The following is a 21,399-nucleotide window of genomic DNA, read 5'->3' on the forward strand; positions in this document are numbered from 1 at the left end:
TTTCACGTTACAGACAGACAATTTCCAAATAAAATTTGAATTTAACACTGACAATTTCAGTTTTGCTGTAAATAATGTTCATTCTTAAGTAACAGCCTGGAGGATAACAATGGAGAACAATTTTCGCTAGGTCACCGGCCTTTCATATACCCTCACTCAGTTTCTAGTCGGTTCAGCGGTTCTGCTTTTTAGGCGAATCTAGTAAGACACTGTCGCATACGTAAGGAAAGCGATCGTAATGAGGTAACGACCGATAGGTATGGAACACACCTGACGTATAGGCAGTGCGTGTAAGATCTTAACTGACCAAAGTGACAAGGAAAGCTACCGTAGTCTACGTTCGCTTATCGTAGTCTTTGGTATCGTACGGTAGTCTCATAAGTAGTTAGAACACCCCAGGCCGTCATTGAGAGAGTTTGTTACATTCATGGGAGAGTATTCCATTTTGTATGTAAAACATGCGATTCTAGCAATTCAGCATCTTGTTTATTGCACAGCCTTGGACACAATGATATTGTAAATTGTTTTAATATCGGAACGAGTTTCGCAGAGACATTATTCGAATCCATAACAACTAGTTGTGTAACAACTTTTTACAGATTTGTGATTTCTTGTAACGGAAGAGGCATCCAGTGGTAGTAAGGCGAATGCGTCATCGTACGAGTGCAATACACGAGATGTCTGCGCGCTTCGAGAAACAAACGGTGTAGAGGGACGGGCGTTGCTCAGGCGGCGATGGCCCCCCAGTCCTGCTTGATCATGTCGGCCGCCTTCTCGCCGATCATCACGACGGGGGCGTTGATGTTGGCAGTGACGATGGTCGGCATGACGGAGGCGTCGACGACGCGCAGCCCGCGCACGCCGTGCACGCGGAGGCGCGCGTCCACGACGGCGGCGGGGTCGGTGTGGGGGCCCATCTTGCAGGTGCCCACCGGGTGGTAGATGGTGGTCGCCAGCGTGCGCACCACGCACGCCCAGTGCTCGTCCGTCTCCCAGGCCAGGTGCTCGCAGCCCGGCACTGGCTCGCGGCTCATCTGCACCTGCACAGTGGCACCACAACACGCAGTCACACAGCGGACATTTAATTAGTCATTTGTTTGTTGCGGGTACTAGTATACTGGGTGTTAAGTGTACGAGCGCAGGCGTTGTGATGACTGGCGCCTTAATACACTCCTGGAAACTGAAATAAGAACACCGTGAATTCATTGTCCCAGGAAGGGGAAACTTTATTGACACATTCCTGGGGTCAGATACATCACATGATCACACTGACATAACCACAGGCACATAGACACAGGCAACAGAGCATGCACAATGTCGGCACTAGTGCAGTGTATATCCACCTTTCGCAGCAGTGCAGGCTGCTATTCTCCCATGGAGACGATCGTAGAGATGCTGGATGTAGTCCTGTGGAACGGCTTGCCATGCCATTTCCACCTGGCGCCTCAGTTGGACCAGCGTTCGTGCTGGACGTGCAGACCGCGTGAGACGACGCTTCATCCAGTCCCAAACATGCTCAATGGGGGACAGATCCGGAGATCTGGCTGGCCAGGGTAGTTGACTTACACCTTCTAGAGCACATTGGGTGGCACGGGATACATGCGGACGTGCATTGTCCTGTTGGAACAGCAAGTTCCCTTGTCGGTCTAGGAATGGTAGAACGATGGGTTCGATGACGGTTTGGATGTACCGTGCACTATTCAGTGTCCCCTCGACGATCACCAGTGGTGTACGGCCAGTGTAGGAGATCGCTCCCCACACCATGATGCCGGGTGTTGGCCCTGTGTGCCTCGGTCGTATGCAGTCCTGATTGTGGCGCTCACCTGCACGGCGCCAAACACGCATACGACCATCATTGGCACCAAGGCAGAAGCGACTCTCATCGCTGTAGACGACACGTCTCCATTCGTCCCTCCATTCACGCCTGTCGCGACACCACTGGAGGCGGGCTGCACGATGTTGGGGCGTGAGCGGAAGACTGCCTAACGGTGTGCGGGACCGTAGCCCAGCTTCATGGAGACGGTTGCGAATGGTCCTCGCCGATACCCCAGGAGAAACAGTGTCCCTAATTTGCTGGGAAGTGGCGGTGCGGTCCCCTACGGCACTGCGTAGGATCCTACGGTCTTGGCGTGCATCCGTGCATCGCTGTGGTCCGGTCCCAGGTCGACGGGCACGTGCACCTTCCGCCGACCACTGGCGACAACATCGATGTACTGTGGAGACCTCACGCCCCACGTGTTGAGCAATTCGGCGGTACGTCCACCCGGCCTCCCGCATGCCCACTATACGCCCTCGCTCAAAGTCCGTCAACTGCACATACGGTTCACGTCCACGCTGTCGCGGCATGCTACCAGTGTTAAAGACTGCGATGGAGCTCCGTATGCCACGGCAAACTGGCTGACACTGACGGCGGCGGTGCACAAATGCTGCGCAGCTAGCGCCATTCGACGGCCAACACCGCGGTTCCTGGTGTGTCCGCTCTGCCGTGCGTGTGATCATTGCTTGTACAGCCCTCTCGCAGTGTCCGGGGCAAGTATGGTGGGTCTGACACACCGGTGTCAATCTGTTCTTTTTTCCATTTCCAGGAGTGTATGTACCCACTTCAGTATGATAATTGTTTTTTCTCTGCATCTGTCTGCCCACAAACACGTCACATGATTTACTGCCTGATGTCTTCTGCACGGTCGGAACTACACCTGCCAGTAAAGACTAACTGTTTTGTGTCCAAGTGTCCACACTTCGACACTTGACCTGTTGCCCAGGAGAAATTAAGTATTAATGGCTTGCTCTACCCACAAATACTTGGAGATACTAACCAACCTAAAAACATTCTACAGCTATAATTATTAGCCTGCAAGTGAAGTAAATACTGATGTAATGTTACGATACTGCAGTGCCTATGTTGTTAAGAAGAACGAGGCAATGTTCCTTCAGAAATGCACAGATATCCAAAGGAACAGGCACTGCGGTGACAACAGCCGTTACGAAATACGTCACATGTCTTCACTGTTGCGAATACGAATATCAGTCAGCTGTATAAGCGAATGATGACAGAGAAAACTTTTGCCGGACTGGGATCTGAACCCGTATTTCCGGCTTTACGATAGCGGTCGCCTTAACTGCTTTCGCCATCAGTTCAATAATCATGGCCCAGACCTGAGCTTCAATACAGGGTGTTACAGAAAGGTACGGGCAAACTTTCAAGAAACATTCCTCACACACAAAGAAAGAAAATATGTTATGTGGGCATGTGACCGGAAACGCTTACTTTCCATGTTAGAGCTCATTTTATTACTTCTCTTCAAATCACATTAATCATGGAATGGAAACACACAGCAACATAACGTACCAGCGTGACTTCAAACACTTTGTTACAGGAAATGTTCAAAATGTCCTCCGTTAGCGAGGATACATGCATCCACCCTCCGTCGCACGGAATCCCTGATGCGCTGATGCAGCCCTGGAAAATGGCGTATTGTATCACAGCCGTCCACAATACGAGCACGAAGAGTCTCTACATTTGGTACCGGGGTTGCGTAGACAAGAGCTTTCAAATGCCCCCATAAATGAAAGTCAAGAGGGTTGAGGTCAGGAGAGCGTGGAGGCCATGGAATTGGTCCGCCTGTACCAATCCATCGGTCACCGAATCTGTTGTTGAGAAGCGTACGAACACTTCGACTGAAATTTGCAGGAGCTCCATCGTGCATGAACCACATGTTGTGTCCTACTTGTAAAGGCACATGTTCTAGCAGCACAGGTAGAGTATCCCGTATGAAATCATGATAACGTGCTCCATTGAGCGTAGGTGGAAGAACATGGGGCCCAATCGAGACATCACCAACAATCTGTGTTGATGATGTGATTGCACAATTGCGTCCGGATTCTCGTCAGCCCACACTTGTTGATTGTGAAAATTTACAATTTGATCACGTTGAAATGAAGCCTCATCCGTAAAGAGAACATTTGCACTGAAGTGAGGATTGACACATTGTTGGATGAACCATTCGCAGAAGTGTACCCGTGGAGGCCAATCAGCTGCTGATAGTGCCTGCACACACTGTACACGGTACGGAAACAACTGGTTCTCCCGTAGCACTCTCCATGCAGTGACGTGGTCAACGTTACCATGTACAGCAGCAACCTCTCTGACGCTGACATTAGGGTTATCGTCAACTGCACGAAGAATGCCTCGTCCATTGCAGGTGTCCTCGTCGTTCTAGGTCTTCCCCATTCGCGAGTCATAGGCTGGAGTGTTCCGTGCTCCCTAAGACGCCGATCAATTGCTTCGAACGTCTTCCTGTCGGGACACCTTCGCTCTGGAAATCTATCTCGATACAAACGTACCGCGCCACGGCTATTGCCCCGTGCTAATCCATACATCACATGGACATCTGCCAACTCTGCATTTGTAAATATTGCACTGACTGCAAAACCACGTTCGTGATTAACACTAACCTGTTGATGCTATGTACTGATGTGCTCGATGCTAGTACTGTAGAGCAATGAGTCGCATGTCAACACAAGCACCGAAGTCAACATTACCTTCCTTCAATTGGGCCAACTGGCGGTGAATCGAGGAAGTACAGTACGTATTGAGGAAACTAAAATGAGCTCTAACATGGAAATTAAGCGTTTCCGGACACATGTTCACATAACATCTTTTCTTTATTTGTGTGTGAGGAATTTTTCCTGAAAGTTTGGCCGTACCTTTTTGTAACACCCTGTATATCGTCGTTCCTGCGTCACAAGTACGGTAAGTAATTCCCGCACAGATGACATTTTAATTGAAAATCGCTGCCTGGTATCAGCAGATTAACATGATTGCATTGTTGTTCTTAAAAGGAAGGCGTATGCAATATCGTTTTTACCCCCTGATACCAGGCAATTAAAATGTTCTCCCCTATATACAAATTACGTAATGTGTATACGAGAACAGGTTGTAACACAGGAACGACGACATATGGAAGTTTGGGTCTGGCCACGAATCGTGCACGAATAGGCAAAGTTTTTAAGGTGATCTCTCAGTAAAGAAGAAAATCTGGGTCCGGGTCCTAGTCTGACACAAATTTTCGTTGCCGTCATTCCCTTATACAGCTGATGATTGTTCGTATCCGTAACAACGAATGTATCTCATGTGACGTAATGTTGTTCAGTACACTGTTCCCAGCCACCAATAAAAACATCTCCACTTATACCCTGCGACCGAACCGCCGAATCTTTCCATCAGTAAATGGGGTATGTTCTCAACTGACTCAGTTGTTTTAAACCCTCCACTGACGGAATGACCCGCTTCCTACTTCCGTATGTATAAAGCCAATACGGACTTGTAGCTGTCACGCCTTTGCGCTTACTGCTACGTATTTTAACCGTAAATAGCTCAGCCCTAATGGTACGAGGTAGTAGTGAATTCACGTTATTAATCTTTGAAGACAGCACAGCTGCCACAAGCTCAACTCACTTTTACTCCACTCCTACCCTCGCCATTACACCACATTAACTAGGTGCTACATGGGCCTTGCTAAATTCACTTGCGTATACATATTTTTTCGATAAGAATAACAATACTGCTTGTTAAAATTTGTATCTGATGCTCAATTTTTCATTTAAATATAATACAAAGAACCCCATCCGCTTCATTTCATAACACAACATGGCACTGGATTGCTATCTCACTTCATGAAGCCATAGGACAAATAAAAGTAGACCAATCAGTACGATCAAATTTTTAGTTGAAAAGTTGCAGGTAATCAGTCACAAAAAAATTAAAATGCATGTGTTATAATTTGCAGGCTTAAAACAGAAAAGTAACTGAAAGTTTTATTAATATTATACAGAAGTAAAACAAGGTGAAGGTGACACATAGGGGTCGAAAAACGTTTGGGTGAACAATAAAAAAGGAAAAACGTTTTGTTTTGCAGAACGTGGAGTTTAAAAACCCAAATTTAATTCGTACACATGGAAAGCAGCAAAAGGAGCTTCCAGCAACGGCAAGATGAATAGTTACAAAGTATTCACGACAAGAATAAAAAATATTCCCTAACAAGTCACTAGGGACTTAACAAATCTCTGTTCGCCTGATGCGGGAGTGACCTGGGCTCTATGAGAATTTGCTGCAGACTGAAAACAGGAGAACTGATGTCCATGTACACTCACTAGTTTATTTAAGCAATCTTAGGTGAAGGAGTATTTTTTCTCTAATGTTCGGATTTTTGTTAAAGACGCATAAGCTGATACACAATTCCAACTTACAAGTTTATTTTACTCAGTGCTACATATCAGATAAGTACAAAATTTTGAGTCATTATTTGGTTTTAAAGCTCTAACAGTGTTTACTGATGATGGCACAAAGGTGCTCAAATATGTTCAGGCATATTGTCAAAAAACAGTTGTCCACATAATAGACAGACTTAAAATTCAGTAACCAATTCTTTGGTAAATTACACTGGATGCCTCACATATAAATTAGGTTTCATTTGTAACACTTCTCAAGCTGGAAGTTTTTCCCACAGTTGTAATATCTGCAAGAATGGCAAGGCTATCCTCGTGTCTGCTGGAGAGTTAAATTGTATTCATCATGTTGTACAGCCATCGCAAATGGGTGCCAACCTTGGGTAGACGTGTCGGTGCTGGTGGTGAGATGCAGGTGGCTAACGCAGCTCTTCACGCCTCATGCCCTTAATGGCGGCTGGAACTACGAGCTGTAGCACTCGTATAAGCTTCTGCACATCCGCCATAAAATCTGGGCGCAGGAACTCTTACAATCAGCCCCAGTGGCATAGAGACGGCTTCGACAACCATTCGTCGCGTTCCACTCCACTAACGGCGACGGTATTCGCCTCTTCGCTGTTGCACAATCACTTTTGCGTGAGCACAGTTACGCACGTCCGATCACGTCAACACTCCCCAGGCCATTCCATTGTTCAGTCCCTGTGTCTCCAGCTACCTCTAGCTACGCTCGTATCATCAAGAGTGGGGGCGTTCCCCTACCACCTTTTCACCGAAATCATTTAGTATTTAAGAATATTTATATTTATTACCCTGGAGTTCATACCAGTCATAATAATTTACTACTAGCTCTTTATAACATTAAATCATACAGTAATAACTTATTATTACCAAGAAAAAGAATACATTTGACTCAGAGAGCTCTGTGCATTGTCTGAGACAGCGCTAATTCCCAGTTTCGCCAATAGATGGCATCAGGGTGCACTCCCTGGCAGTCTCACACCAGCGCGCCCGTTTCCGACGCGCGGGCTCCAAATTACTGTCAGCCCACCATCATTTCAGTTCCGTTACAACCCCTAACACCCTGTATGTCTGCAACTCTCGTACACACTGACACAGCCGCGGAGAGTGGCCGCGCGGTCTGAGGCGCCATGTCACGGATTGCGCGGCCCTCCCGCCAGAGGTTCGAGTCCTCCCTCAGGCATCGGTGTGTGTGTGTGTGTGTGTGTGTGTGTGTGTGTGTGTGTGTGTTGTTCTTAGCATAGCAAGTTAATTATAGTAGTGTTTAAGTCTAGGGACCGATGACCTCAGCAGTTTGGTCCCTTAGGAATTCGCACACATTTGAACGTTTTGAACACACTGACATCCCCCACGCCACAGTACTTTAGCAATCCGCTACAGGAGCCAAAACAAAATGGCGCAGCTCATTCATAAAATGGAGTTTTGTACGGTAATTTGTTTTCTACATTGAACGGTAACAATGCTGCAACAATCCATACAGTGTAGGTGGAAGTGTATGTCGACAATGTACCATCACATCACACAGAAGATGGGTGGCGCAGATCTTTCCAGAGTGGTCAAGTAAATCTGAATGATGGAGAATGAAATGGCAGAACACCCTTCCGTGAACAACGAGGAACTGCAAGGGGAGCGCAAGCTCTGGTGAGCGAAGACCGGTGTACCACAATCGAGGCGATAGTGGAAAAAGTGAAAATCAGTCACAGATCAGTTCTCAACATCTTGCACACCATTTTGAATATGATGAAGGTCGCCAAACCTATGCAGCAGTGGAAATGTGGCAACTCTGTCATGCCAATCCAGATTACTAAGGACAAGTGCTGGGAGTATCGCTGTAACCCGAGGCAAAGGAGCGAAGCAAGCAGTGGACTTAGGAGTATTCACCACTTCCTGAACAGGCAATGACCCAACAGTCTTCAGAGAGAGTGAAAGATTGCTTTTTTGGGGGGGGACTGGCGTGGTGGCAACACATTATACACGTAAGGGGTAAGTGTGTCACCATGAGGGGTCAATATGTAGAGGACTACACCGTCACCAAGTTTAATGGAGGCAGGTTGATATTTCTGAGATGATACTTAAAGCTTCGTGACTACCTATTGTATGCATGATGTCGTGGGGAATTACACTTGTAAGGGAACTGCAAACGTGTTCACACGATTTTAAAAAATAGTTTTGGCGTTGCCCATAAGCAATAAGTAATTACTTTCGATCCATTTATCATTTTCGTTAGAATAGTCATCATACAAGCTGACACTCCATGCCGAAGTGCCATGTGGAAATTATGAGATCAGTTGAGTATAGGAATTAGCAACTTCAGTACTACACACTACTCAGAGCAAACTACAAGTCACAGAGGTTGTGCCTGGAGTGTGATACTGAAACGAGATATGATAAGATCAGAATCTTGCTTCAGACGTGAAGTATCTTAGAGTGCTTAATTAACTTATTGAAATAAGGAATCGGATATCTTCTGTACACCATGTGATCGGAAGTATCCTGACATCCCCAAAAACATACGATTTTAATATTAGGTGCGTTGTGCTGCCTCCTACCGCCAGGAACTCCATATCAGCGACCTCAATAGTCATTAGACATCGTGAGAGTGCAGACTGGGGTGCTCCACAGAGCTCCCGGACTTCGAACGTGGTCTGGTGATTGGGTGTCTCTTGTGTCATACGTCTGTATGCTAGATTTCCACACTCCTAAGCATCCCTAGCTCCACTGTTTCCGATGTGCTAGTGAACTAGAAACGTGAAGGGACACGCACAGCACAAAAACGTACAGGCTCACATCGTCTTTTGACTGACAGAGACTGCAGACAGCTTAAGTGGGTCGTAATGTGTAATAGGCAGACATCTATCCAGACCATCACACAGGAATTCCTAACGGCATCAGGATCCACTTAAATACTATGTCGGTTAGGTGGGAAGTGATAAAACTTGGATTTCATGGTCGAACGGCTGCTCATAAACCACACATCATGGCGGTAAACTCCAAACGACGCCTTGCTTGGTGTAAGGAACGTAAACATTGGACGATTGAACAGTGAAAAAACGTTGTGTGGAGTGACGAATCACGGTACACGATGTGGCGATCCGATGGCAGGGTGTGGGTATGGCGAATGCCCAGTGAACGTCTTGTGCCAGGAAAATTGGGAGGCGGGGGTGTTATGGTGTTGTCGTTTTTTTCATGGAGGCGGGGTGCACCCCTTGTGGTTTTGCGTGGTACTATCAAAGCACAGGCCTACATTGATGTTTTAATCACCTTCTTGCTTCCCATTGTTGAAGGGCAAGTCGGGAATGGCGATTGCAACATTCAACATGATCGAGCACCTTTTCACAATGCAGGCCTGTGGTGGTATGGTTACATGACAATAACATCCCTGTAGTGGACCGGTCTGCACCCAGTCCAGACCTGAGTCCTATGGAACACCTTTGGGATGTTTTGGAACGCCGACTTCGTGCCAGCCCTCACCGACCGACGTCAGTACCTCTCCTCAGTGCAGCATTCCGTGAAGAATGGGCTGCCATCCCCCAAGAAACCTTCCAGCACGTGATTGAATGTATGCCTGCGAGAGTGGAAGCTGTCATCAAGGGTAAGGGTGGGCCAACACCATATTGAATTCCAGCATTACCGATGGAGGGCGCCACGAAATTTTAAGTCATTTGCACCCAGGTATCTGGATACTTTTAAACACATGTCTGGGATCTCCTCCCAAAGCCTTGGATCAATTTCAGCCAAATTTGCCACATAAACACGAGACCTCACAACTATCAGCACTGTGGGGTTGATAATCTCCTGGCTCCAGAAGGAGTGGGGATATGGGCAGAAACGTGTTTTCTCAGTGTGTGGTGTACAGGCTGCTCTGCAAAAAAGATGTATTGTGTGGGAACGGTATCGGCCTGTCAAATCAATCTGCTTTGCAGTGAAGCCTATATGTCAGTGACAAGAAACGGTTTTCTGGGCTCTGGCCTGTAGGCTGCCTTGTATGAGACGTACTTTGTGTTGTAGTAGTATGGGTCAGCTTTATCGACCTCTGCCCCGCACATGGCAGCAAATAAATGATTTATGATTTTCAAGCCTCTGTGTGACAGGCATGTTGAGAGAGTAATATCAATGAGTATGGCTGGGGATTGATTGGAATGGATAGAGGAGGGGATGGACAGAGTGAGGGGAGATGAAATGAATGGAGAGAGAGAGAGAGAGAGAGAGAGAGAGAGAGAGAGAGAGAGAGAGAAAGAGAGAGAGAGAGAGTGGAGGAGGAGGAAGAGGAGGAGGGAGGATGCAGGATGAAGGTGTAGAAGGGTAGTGGCAGGTGGGAAAGGAAGAGAGGGAGACAGAAATGGAAAGAGAGAGAGTGGGAGGAGAAAATGGTCATAATGAGGGAGGAGGAAACTATGGTCAGAAAGAGGTGGAGGAAGTGGACAAAGAGAGCGAGAGGAGGAGATGATGACAAATGGTTCGAATGGCTCTAAGCACTATGGGACTTTAGATCTGAGGTCATCAGTCCCCTAGACTTAGAACTACTTAAACCTAAGTAACCTAAGGACATCACACACATCTATGCCCAAGGCGGGATTCGAACCTGCGACCGTAGCAACAGCGCGGTTCCAGACTGAAGCGCCTATAATCGCTCGGCCGCAGCGGCCGGCAGAGATGAAGACAGTGGGAGGGAGTGAGGCAAGGAGGGATGGACACAGAGGGGGAGGAAGAGGTGGTGGTGTGTATGTTGAACGCATGTAGTGGGTGGAGCCACAGGGAAAGGCATATGCATGTGTGTGTGTGTGTGTGTGTGTGTGTGTGTGTGTGTGTGTGTGTGTGTGTGACAAGAAATGGATGACTGTGTGAAATAAATACCGAAACTGTAAGACATTGAGGCACTTCCAGAAATTAAGACTGGCAGTGGGACGGTGAACTCTTGGAACATTTTCAAATTATCGTGATACACACTCTAGATGAACACTTTTTGCACGTTACATGTAGTCAGATGGTGAAACCATCAGTGTATAGTTCAGAAAGGGATTATCTTTCATCGTGGATGTCTTCTTAGTAGAAAACGTAGCACGTAATTTGTAGGTAGTGATTTAGCACAGGAGGCACTGACCTCGAAGTCCTTGGCGAGGGCCTTGGTCTTGGCCATGCGGGCGCTGAACTTGGCGCCCTCGACCAGCACGGCGACGTCGTGCGGGTGTGTGAGGTAGCGGGGGTCGATGACGGGCGGCACCAGCGGGTCCGCCGAGCGCAGCCTGATGGTGCCCCGGCTGCGCGGCCGCTGCAGCACCGCCAGCTGCACGTAGATCTCGGACCGAGACACCGGCCGCCCGAACACCGCCTCGTGCACCTGCAACACGCCGCCGCACCGTCTCGTGTGTCCCTGCATCCCGCTACTGCTGGCACACTTGCCTATAGAAACAGGAGGAGGAAGCCGTGCACTGGCTGAAGACGAATAATAGCCGCAAGTTCAGAATGTCCTCTAGCGACAACGCTAAGGTGACATATAAAAAAGGACTAACCTACAACTTCTTCCGAAACATTGAACCATTTTCTGATGGGTCATGTAAGTTTCTTATGCCGAACCAGAAGTAAAGGGAGAAACTAATTTGCCTTTGGAGAAGGCGGCTCTCCAGAGTACATTTCTGGGAATGCCCATTGTGTGCTGATAGGGCTAGTGATGGGCTGCAACAACTGACTCAGCGTCGAATACCAGATGTTAAGGAGATCCTTGACAACATTCCTGACACAGTGTCCTAAAAAGGCGTGGTAAGCACAACGATATTTGAACCAGCATGCTCCCCTGTACAACGAGAGAACAAACACCGTCGAAGCAGTGGTCTGCCCATCCAAGGAATCTGACAGATCTGGGTAACGCGGTCTTGATCCGGCGACAGTCGACACTGAATATAGCAACACACACCACCATCAGGGAATTGTCTGCTGCGAAGAGGAAGCACAGGAGCAAATTGTGCAGAGGAAGACTGCTGTCTAAACTGAATTGGACGAAGGAATCACTTTCGATCACAAAGTCATTTGCAGTGCTCGTAGAACTGTGCTCCTTTCCGGCTTGACCTGTATTATAGGCAGCTTATGTCCACCTAAGTAGCCCGTTGTGGGTGGCGAATTCCATTTGGTTTCCACCGATTACTGGTTTCGAGAGTCAGTACTAAGCGATAAGGCTGGGCAAAATTTGCAACATACAGGTCGTTAATAGCAATACCTGCAGAGTCCTGGACAGAGTGCTGGACAATAGGGTCGGGAATGTGTCTTATAACAGTGGTGCAGTGCGTGGTCCGCCGTCTCTATGAAAATGTCAGTTGCTGATACAGTTCCTCGATATGAGATTATGTTGCATATGGTCTTCTGAATGATCTGTTTGACCAAATCTAAAACAGTGACAGACATTATCTCTAAATTACGTAACACGGACTGTAGAACTGAAGCTTCACGGGTTCCAAAAGCATAGTAACAACAAACTTTTCGCTAAAGTTTCGATAGTAGAAAAAGTAATTTTAGAGCAGGCACCCACATTTGAGCTGCAGTGCGCGTAGCTGACTGCGACTCTTCCATTATTTGCTGGTAACCCATTAGTACATTCACTTCAGTATTAAAGGAATATCAGGGAATTTTTACCTCCAGTACGTATTAAATGGCGGGCACACACTAAAAGACAACATACGTCAACTCGGTTTGAAGCCCGCTACAGATGGTGAGCCTGTCAGAAAGATAGTTTTTTCGAGTCACCGCTGGCTCACCTCTGGACGGAAGCGCGTTACCCTGGAGACGCGCTCCACCGTCTCGAAGTCCTTGTGTGGGAACCGGATGTGCTGGTACTGCACGTCGGGGTAGTCATCCTGCGGATCTTCGTACTTTGTCTTGATGAAACCCTGTGGAGGAAGAAACACATCAATTAAGTGCCAAAAACGTTGATGTTTACTCGTATCTTGATACAATCAATGCGAAAACCAACATGTCTTTTTCTACTGGAGTGCACGATTTTCACGTTTTTCTAGTTGTTTCGCTACTTCATTTACAACTCTTGACAGCTCAAGATTAATCAGTAATTCAGATGTTGAAACACTAAAATCTAAAGAAGTTAATGTTAACACAAAATTAATATGGAGTGAAGTCGCTTCTGAGATCCAAAACCCGTCATCGGTGTTTCAATGCATAAAAATCTTAGATAACGGTTAGTGCTATTTTACGTCATTCCTTTGGTCGAGTTGGTTGAGAGATGCTGGAGAAGGACGCTTATAGCTGGATCTTATCTGTTATTTTGATAGAAACCAAACTGACTGTCCATCGAATTTCGAACCGTATTGTTTCCCTCCCGATCTCGTCAAACCAGTATTGGTCGTTCCCGAAGATTTAAATGAGGCGTCATAAGGAAGATACAGTCCTCTGCTGGAAACAATATTCACGCCACTGAATGAACATAGTCAGTGACAACGGTTTTATAGACCACACTTGTGACTACAGTATCCTCTGAAATCCGCGGAAGCCATTAGAAATCTTACAACATACTTACAGTTGGAAGAAAGTTGTCTGGGCTGTATATTTCCCTTTACGTTGTCCACACATAAACAAGTATAGGTTACAGTGTAAAAGCAAACGCTGTGCACTAGGTTATGTTTATCCATTTATCGGCAGTCCAAGGTATATACACCATGCGCAACGGTAATCTTTTTTATTTGCGTCAGGTTGACAAGAAGGTTGACAGTATCAACTCTAAAACAGTTGTTTACGCAGTTGCTCTTACGTATCTTTGTTGACACTCTGGTCTTGAACACACATGCTAATGAGTAATTTCTTTCCTGATCGCATTTCACTGACCTTGTCGCCGATGAGATCCATACCTTCCGGTCGCGGTAATTCCCGGCCGGCCTGTGTGTTTCTCCTGTGGCTTTTGTGTTCGCTAGGACCTGCATCTCTGGAAAGTAGCTGTTCTCCATCTTGGAGGTGCGAGATCTCTGGAGTGGATATGCTGATTCGAAAGTATTATTGCTTTACGTGTGTCGGAGACTTAGTGGTCCACCGTGACCACGAAGCCAGTAAATTGTATTTGTTTCCGTGGAAACTTGAGTGTGGAAATTATGTATGACCTTTTTCTGCTGACTTATTCCTGTTTTGTTATTGTGAAGATGGGAGGAAGTTGCTTGTAGCCTCTTAAAGGCGATGTTCAATTATGTGTGAATTCAATTATGTGTAGCAGCAGCGCGGTTCTCGACTGAAGCGCCTAGAACCTCTCGGCCACAACGGCCGGCCTTGGCGTATCTAACCGCGCGAGTAGGGGGACAACCTTCGTGCCAGCGCACGTTGCATTGATGCCAAATTTATTCAAGATGGCGGCTATGACGTCATCCAAGATAGCGGCTTTTAGCGGAAAAATAGTCCAATTGTGCTATGTCCACTAACCTAACCTCAAGAAAAAATGGCGGGAATTTTGAATTTTGGCGCGAAAATAGCCCAACTGTGTTACATACACTAACCTAAGCCACCAGGAGAAAAAATGGCGGGAAGTTTGAATTCCAACAGGACAATGCATGCAAAGAGCGTACTTGTCTTTTTATTATTATTAATTATCATTCATTAACATTTATTATTATTTATTATTATTCATTATCATTTATTATAATATATTATCATTTATTATTATTTATTATTATTGACCTGCATCCTCTAGAAAATTCCCTCCAAATTCAAATTCCAACACGATAATGGCTGCAAAACCTTACTTTTGTTTATTATTATTCAATATTATTTATTAACATTCATTATCTTTCATTGTCATTTATTATAATTCATTATCATTTATTATCATTCAGTATCATTTATTATTATAGGCCTACCTCCACTAGAAAATTGCGCCAAATTCAAATTCCAACACGATATTCTCTCGAAAACTGTACTTCTATTTATTATTATCATTTATTATTTATTCAAAATGTCCGATTTTCTCGGTGAGAAAGCCATTTTCCTTACATCCATAACAAAAATCTATCACAAGTTCAAATCTCAACACCGTAATTGATCACATGTACGAGCTTTCTCCGTCACTTATCTTTTTTCACTGCTAGCCTATCATAATCGCGTCAAATAATAAACTGCACTTATAGTAACGTAATTCACGCCCTTTGATTTTGCAGGGGGGAAGGGACTGAAGACTTTATTTCAAGCAGTACGGTCATCACTCGTTCTCCAACACAGTCAGCACACACATCTTTGATATCGCAGTGCAGTCACCACGACGTCCGCGCTCCAACTGAAATAGTTCAAATCCTCGCCACCCCCTGGCCAGCGTGCGGAGACACTGCCTATGCCTGTCACGTGAGGCAGCCAGCCACTAGTGCGGGGGGCGAGCCCAGCGATCGCTCCCACGTCGTAAACATGTTTTCGCTGGACACGCTGGAACCTGCCGACTTTTGGCGTCACAGCGGCCTCTTGTCCGCTCACCACGTGTATTCGTCGCCTCCACACGTTTCCCACCAAAATTGTCTGCCTCGGAGCTGAATCACACAACGGTCGACTGTTCGCTGCCACACTTTTGGCGCCACGTTCAAACCTGTCCATGCCGACCGCCCACAGTCCACCACGTGTCCCTGTGCGAGCGAGACGCAGTGCTACACTTTTGGCAACAAAGTTTGCTCGACAGTGGAATCCGCCATGACTGTATAACAGCAGGTTTGCACTGCACTAGAACGCCCGCTAATTGACTCGCTCGCGCGCGCGCGCGCGCGCGTAGTAACTGTACAATCGCTGCGCCGCCGCCCCGCTTACGTCACACACCCTCCATACACGCGACGGACATAGCCTTCTGTAAATACCTGGAAAATGACTCTTTATTCCAGACATTACGGTCATGCAGGTGTGTTCGAACTGACTTCTCCATGCTCACATAGCGAAACTCCAGAGCGCAGCTGACGTACGCGTGGCCGGCTGCGCCTGCTCCAGCGGCAGCTCCCTGGCCGGCTGATGTCAAGCGACCAGCGGTGCCCGCACACTCCCACGGCCAGCGAGTCAGGTAGGCGGCGAGCGGCGCCTCAGGGTCCCGCCACAAACGGTCAGCCGCGCTCGTCTCAGAGTCCGCGACCGAGAGCGCTTAACGCCAGACACGATGCAACCTGTCGAGACCGCGTGCCGGACAAAGGATACGTTTGACGCCAGAGTTTGACCGACAGTGGAATCCACCATGACCGTATAACAGCGCGTTTGCTCATCGCGAGAACACGTGCTAATTCACTCTCACCACCCCGCTATATTAAACAATTGAATTTACAATTTCATATATGTATGCAAACGTGTTCAACTCCCTGATTTCAACTGCTTTACGAGGACCAGACTGCCACCTCCTCGTCCTAGGAATCAGCGCCAAATTTGAAATCTGCCAATAAACAAAGCTCACTTGCGTTTCCGCCAACAACCTAAGAAAATTGTTTCAAACTAAGCCACCAGCACACAACCTCTTCCTACACGTTTCTGGTAAACGGACTCACCCTGCACTGGATGGAGGAACGAATTTACTTTATTTAGGAATGTAGTATATCTATCACACCGACATGTCCCACATCATACAGACCTGCAAAACACTCCTACATAATTCATTTATAATATTCTAGACACACGCTTGCTAATTGTAAACAGTTAAAAATAACTCAGAGCACAGCCTACAGACATGCGAACCGCTCGTAAATAATGCAAAACATTTACCTCCAAACAGCCAAAAAAAAAATGGTTCAAATGGCTCTGAGCACTATGGGACTCAACTGCTGAGGTCATTAGTCCCCTAGAACTTAGAACTAGTTAAACCTAACTAACCTAAGGACATCACAAACATCCATGCCCGAAGCAGGATTCGAACCTGCGACCGTAGCGGTCTTGCGGTTCCAGACTGCAGCGCCTTTAACCGCACGGCCACTTCGGCCGGCTCCAAACAGCCAAACAACTGCTAATTTTCGGAAATAATTTTAGTGCATAGGCTGATGGAAGGAGGAAGGAGTGTATTTTATTTATCTGCGACATATCTTTTTGAAACTTGTACTTCTCATAGGTTTCGATATGTAATGATCACATGAGGCAGTTTCCGAACTCCAGTAGTGCACTACGCTTGGCAACAGAACCACACCCATCAAAATATTCATTCCAATCCTGACCTGTAACTCCTCTACAGATAAATTTCTGCAGTTATTTGTCTACTCACCCACAGTCTGACCAGATTGCCGTTATTGCGCAAAAACAGCTCAGACTGCGCTGTGCGGCTCGGGGAAGTAAGGAACGGCTGCACTCTATTTATTTGGACCCTTTTTATTTAGTTGTGGAGTATATTTGTCACAAAACAACCGCACTGATCCCACTGTTGTCATCTGACACAGGCCACAAATACGTAAACAACTCCTAATTTCACCACACAATAGCAAACTGCTCTTAAATAATGCAGTACACAATATCAGCAGACGAGCTCTGTACTCTTAAACTTTCCAAATAAAGCACCGCACAGTGCACACACATGCTCGCAAAATACACTCCTGGAAATTGAAATAAGAACACCGTGAATTCATTGTCCCAGGAAGGGGAAACTTTATTGACACATTCCTGGGGTCAGATACATCACATGATCACACTGACAGAACCACAGGCACATAGACACAGGCAACAGAGCATGCACAATGTCGGCACTAGTACAGTGTATATCCACCTTTCGCAGCAATGCAGGCTGCTATTCTCCCATGGAGACGATCGTAGAGATGCTGGATGTAGTCCTGTGGAACGGCTTGCCATGCCATTTCCACCTGGCGCCTCAGTTGGACCAGCGTTCGTGCTGGACGTGCAGACCGCGTGAGACGACGCTTCATCCAGTCCCAAACATGCTCAATGGGGGACAGATCCGGAGATCTTGCTGGCCAGGGTAGTTGACTTACACCTTCTAGAGCACGTTGGGTGGCACGGGATACATGCGGACGTGCATTGTCCTGTTGGAACAGCAAGTTCCCTTGCCGGTCTAGGAATGGTAGAACGATGGGTTCGATGACGGTTTGGATGTACCGTGCACTATTCAGTGTCCCCTCGACGATCGCCAGTGGTGTACGGCCAGTGTAGGAGATCGCTCCCCACACCATGATGCCGGGTGTTGACCCTGTGTGCCTCGGTCGTATGCAGTCCTGATTGTGGCGCTCACCTGCACGGCGCCAAACACGCATACGACCATCATTGGCACCAAGGCAGAAGCGACTCTCATCGCTGAAGACGACACGTCTCCATTCGTCCCTCCATTCACGCCTGTCGCGACACCACTGGAGGCGGGCTGCACGATGTTGGGGCGTGAGCGGAAGACGGCCTAACGGTGTGCGGGACCGTAGCCCAGCTTCATGGAGACGGTTGCGAATGGTCCTCGCCGATACCCCAGGAGAAACAGTGTCCCTAATTTGCTGGGAAGTGGCGGTGCGGTCCCCTACGGCACTGCGTAGGATCCTACGGTCTTGGCGTGCATCCGTGCGTCGCTGCGGTCCGGTCGCAGGTCGACGGGCACGTGCACCTTCCGCCGACCACTGGCGACAACATCGATGTACTGTGGAGACCTCACGCCCCACGTGTTGAGCAATTCGGCGGTACGTCCACCCGGCCTCCCGCATGCCCACTATACGCCCTCGCTCAAAGTCCGTCAACTGCACATACGGTTCACGTCCACGCTGTCGCGGCATGCTACCAGTGTTAAAGACTGCGATAGAGCTCCGTATGCCACGGCAAACTGGCTGACACTGACGGCGGCGGTGCACAAATGCTGCGCAGCTAGCGCCATTCGACGGCCAACACCGCGGTTCCTGGTGTGTCCGCTGTGCCGTGCGTGTGATCATTGCTTGTACAGCCCTCTCGCAGTGTCCGGAGCAAGTATGGTGGGTCTGACACACCGGTGTCAATGTGTTCTTTTTTCTATTTCCAGGAGTGTAGTTCAACAGACGCGCCCAAACACCACCAGCTGCCAAACCGACCAAAAGTCTCTGCTCGGCCTCCCCCAAACATGACCTCAACACAGTCGCATTCGCACCTATCACCGGAGAAGTTGATATCGCCTATGCGCCTTAGATTACGCTCCAAGGCAGGCAGCGCGCGCGTGCGGTCGGCGGGGAAGGGGATTCCAGAGTCTCCAGCCAAGTTCAGCTTCCGAGCGCTCGTGACAGCTGACACATTGTTCTTCTCATGTATACCGCCGGCGTCACAGGTCTGGACCTGCCTTCACGTCTATTCTCAGAGTAGCTCATAGCTCGTTGACACACTCGATTAATGCGGCCGGGAAAACATTTACTACTCGCATGCAACCGAGATGGTGACGGAAAACCAATCACTCTGATCTGCGCTGCAGGCGCGTGTAATCATTGAGAACACTCTATTTATTTATTTCGAACAGCTTATTTAACCATACAGTGTATCTGTCACGCTGTCACAAAACACGAATCCCAGATGTGCCCTGGGCCATGTTGCACAGCCCACAGAGACGCACCCAATAATAGTTTCAGTGAACACTATAGCAAACTGCTAATAAACAATACATCACACAGATGTGTAGATACGCTCAGTACTCGTAAACTATCCTAATAACGCATAGCAGAGCCTGCAGATCCGCTCGCAAAATAACTCAGCAGACGTGCGCAGGTACCCCCACTCTGCACCCTGCCCACAGGATCATGAAGTCACCCATCCGTCTGATTTCAGGCCTCGCACAGCCCCTGCTCGGCTTCCGCAAGCGTGAGTTGGCGCGGTCAACGCGCTCGTCAGCGGTCAAAGCACACACATACGTCCGTCCAGTACTGGCGAGGTACTGGCAGAAGTAAAGCTGTGAGTACCGGACGTGAGTCGTGCTTCGGTAGCTCAGATGGTAGAGCACTTGCCCACGAAAGGCAAAGGTCCCGAGTTCGAGTCTCGGTCGAGCACACAGTTTTAATCTGCCAGGAAGTTTCATATCAGCGCACACTCCGCTGCAGAGTGAAAATCTCATTCTGGAAACATCCCCCAGGCTGTGGCTAAGCCATGTCTCTGCAATATCCTTTCTTTCAGGAGTGCTAGGTCTGCAAGTTTCGCAGGAGAGCTTCTGTAAAGTTTGGAAGGTAGGAGACGAGGTACTGGCAGAAGTAAAGCTGTGAGTACCGGGCATGAGTCGTGCTTCGGTAGCTCAGATGGTAGAGCACTTGCCCGCGAAAGGCAAAGGTTCCGAGTTCGAGTCTCGGTCGGGCACACAGTTTTAATCTGCCAGGAAGTTTCATATCAGCGCACACTCCGCTGCAGAGTGAAAATCTCATTCTGGAAACATCCCCCAGCCTTGACTAAGCCATGTCTCCGCAATATCCTTTCTTTCAGGAATGCTAGTTCTGCAAGTTTCGCAGGAGGTTTCTGTAAAGTTTGGAAGGTAGGAGACGAGGTACTGGCAGAAGTAAAGCTGTGAGTACCGGGCGTGAGTCGTGCTTCGGTAGCTCAGATGGTAGAGCACTTGCCCGTGAAAGGCAAAGGTCCCGAGTTCGAGTCTCGGTCGGGCACACAGTTTTAATCTGCCAGGAAGTTTCATATCAGCGCACACTCCGCTGCAGAGTGAAAATCTCATTCTTTTATATGGAACATCACGCACATACGACAATATTCAAAGCCTGGTCCATTTTTACCACTTCCACCTTCAATTAAATATTATTACCATTGCCGCAACATTCTGCCAGCGCTCGATTTGTACCTATTTTTCCGCTCTTAACTGTTGTCACTAGCGGTCGAATCTCACTATCTATAGATTGCATATATTTCCACATAAAAAAAAATCTCGCCCCTCCGTTTAGAGACTCCTATATCCGAACACATAGCATCATTCAACTATCACTTGCTCTTATCTAATAACTCATCTATCAGGTCTGGGGGCAAGGTCATCCCTTTCTTTCTTTCAGCAGCAGACAGCTACTTTTTTTACAGTGGTAGCTAAACTGCGAGATCAACTTAACATCACCATTCGCGAAACATATCTTCAAATACGTAAACACACTTATTCAATTACACAGCGGTCCCGCTGAGGACATGACCTTCAATATTACAGTTCTTAATCCAATAACCACCGAAACAAGTACTAAATTTTCAAACTAATCCCATAGCGCCTTACAAAGCGAGTGTCCGAGCGCCGCCGGCGGCATGTCAGAG

General features: G+C 47.7%; 1 protein-coding gene across 1 annotated transcript in view; it reads right to left on the minus strand.

The window, feature by feature from the left end:
* Positions 1 to 464: 464 nt before the first annotated feature.
* The window catches only part of LOC126419358 (glucose dehydrogenase [FAD, quinone]-like), a 50,646-nt gene continuing 29,711 nt past the window's right edge, over positions 465 to 21,399 (minus strand). Inside the window, exons 5-7 of the mRNA XM_050086545.1 lie at positions 12,993 to 13,124; positions 11,348 to 11,584; positions 465 to 1,040 (exon numbers count right to left, since the gene is read on the minus strand). Of these exons, the coding sequence (XP_049942502.1) occupies positions 726 to 1,040; positions 11,348 to 11,584; positions 12,993 to 13,124 (684 nt within the window). The 3' untranslated portion in view covers positions 465 to 725. The remainder of the gene's footprint in view (positions 1,041 to 11,347; positions 11,585 to 12,992; positions 13,125 to 21,399) is intronic.

This window comes from Schistocerca serialis, chromosome 9 (assembly GCF_023864345.2).
Source record: "Schistocerca serialis cubense isolate TAMUIC-IGC-003099 chromosome 9, iqSchSeri2.2, whole genome shotgun sequence".
Taxonomy (NCBI): domain Eukaryota; kingdom Metazoa; phylum Arthropoda; class Insecta; order Orthoptera; family Acrididae; genus Schistocerca; species Schistocerca serialis.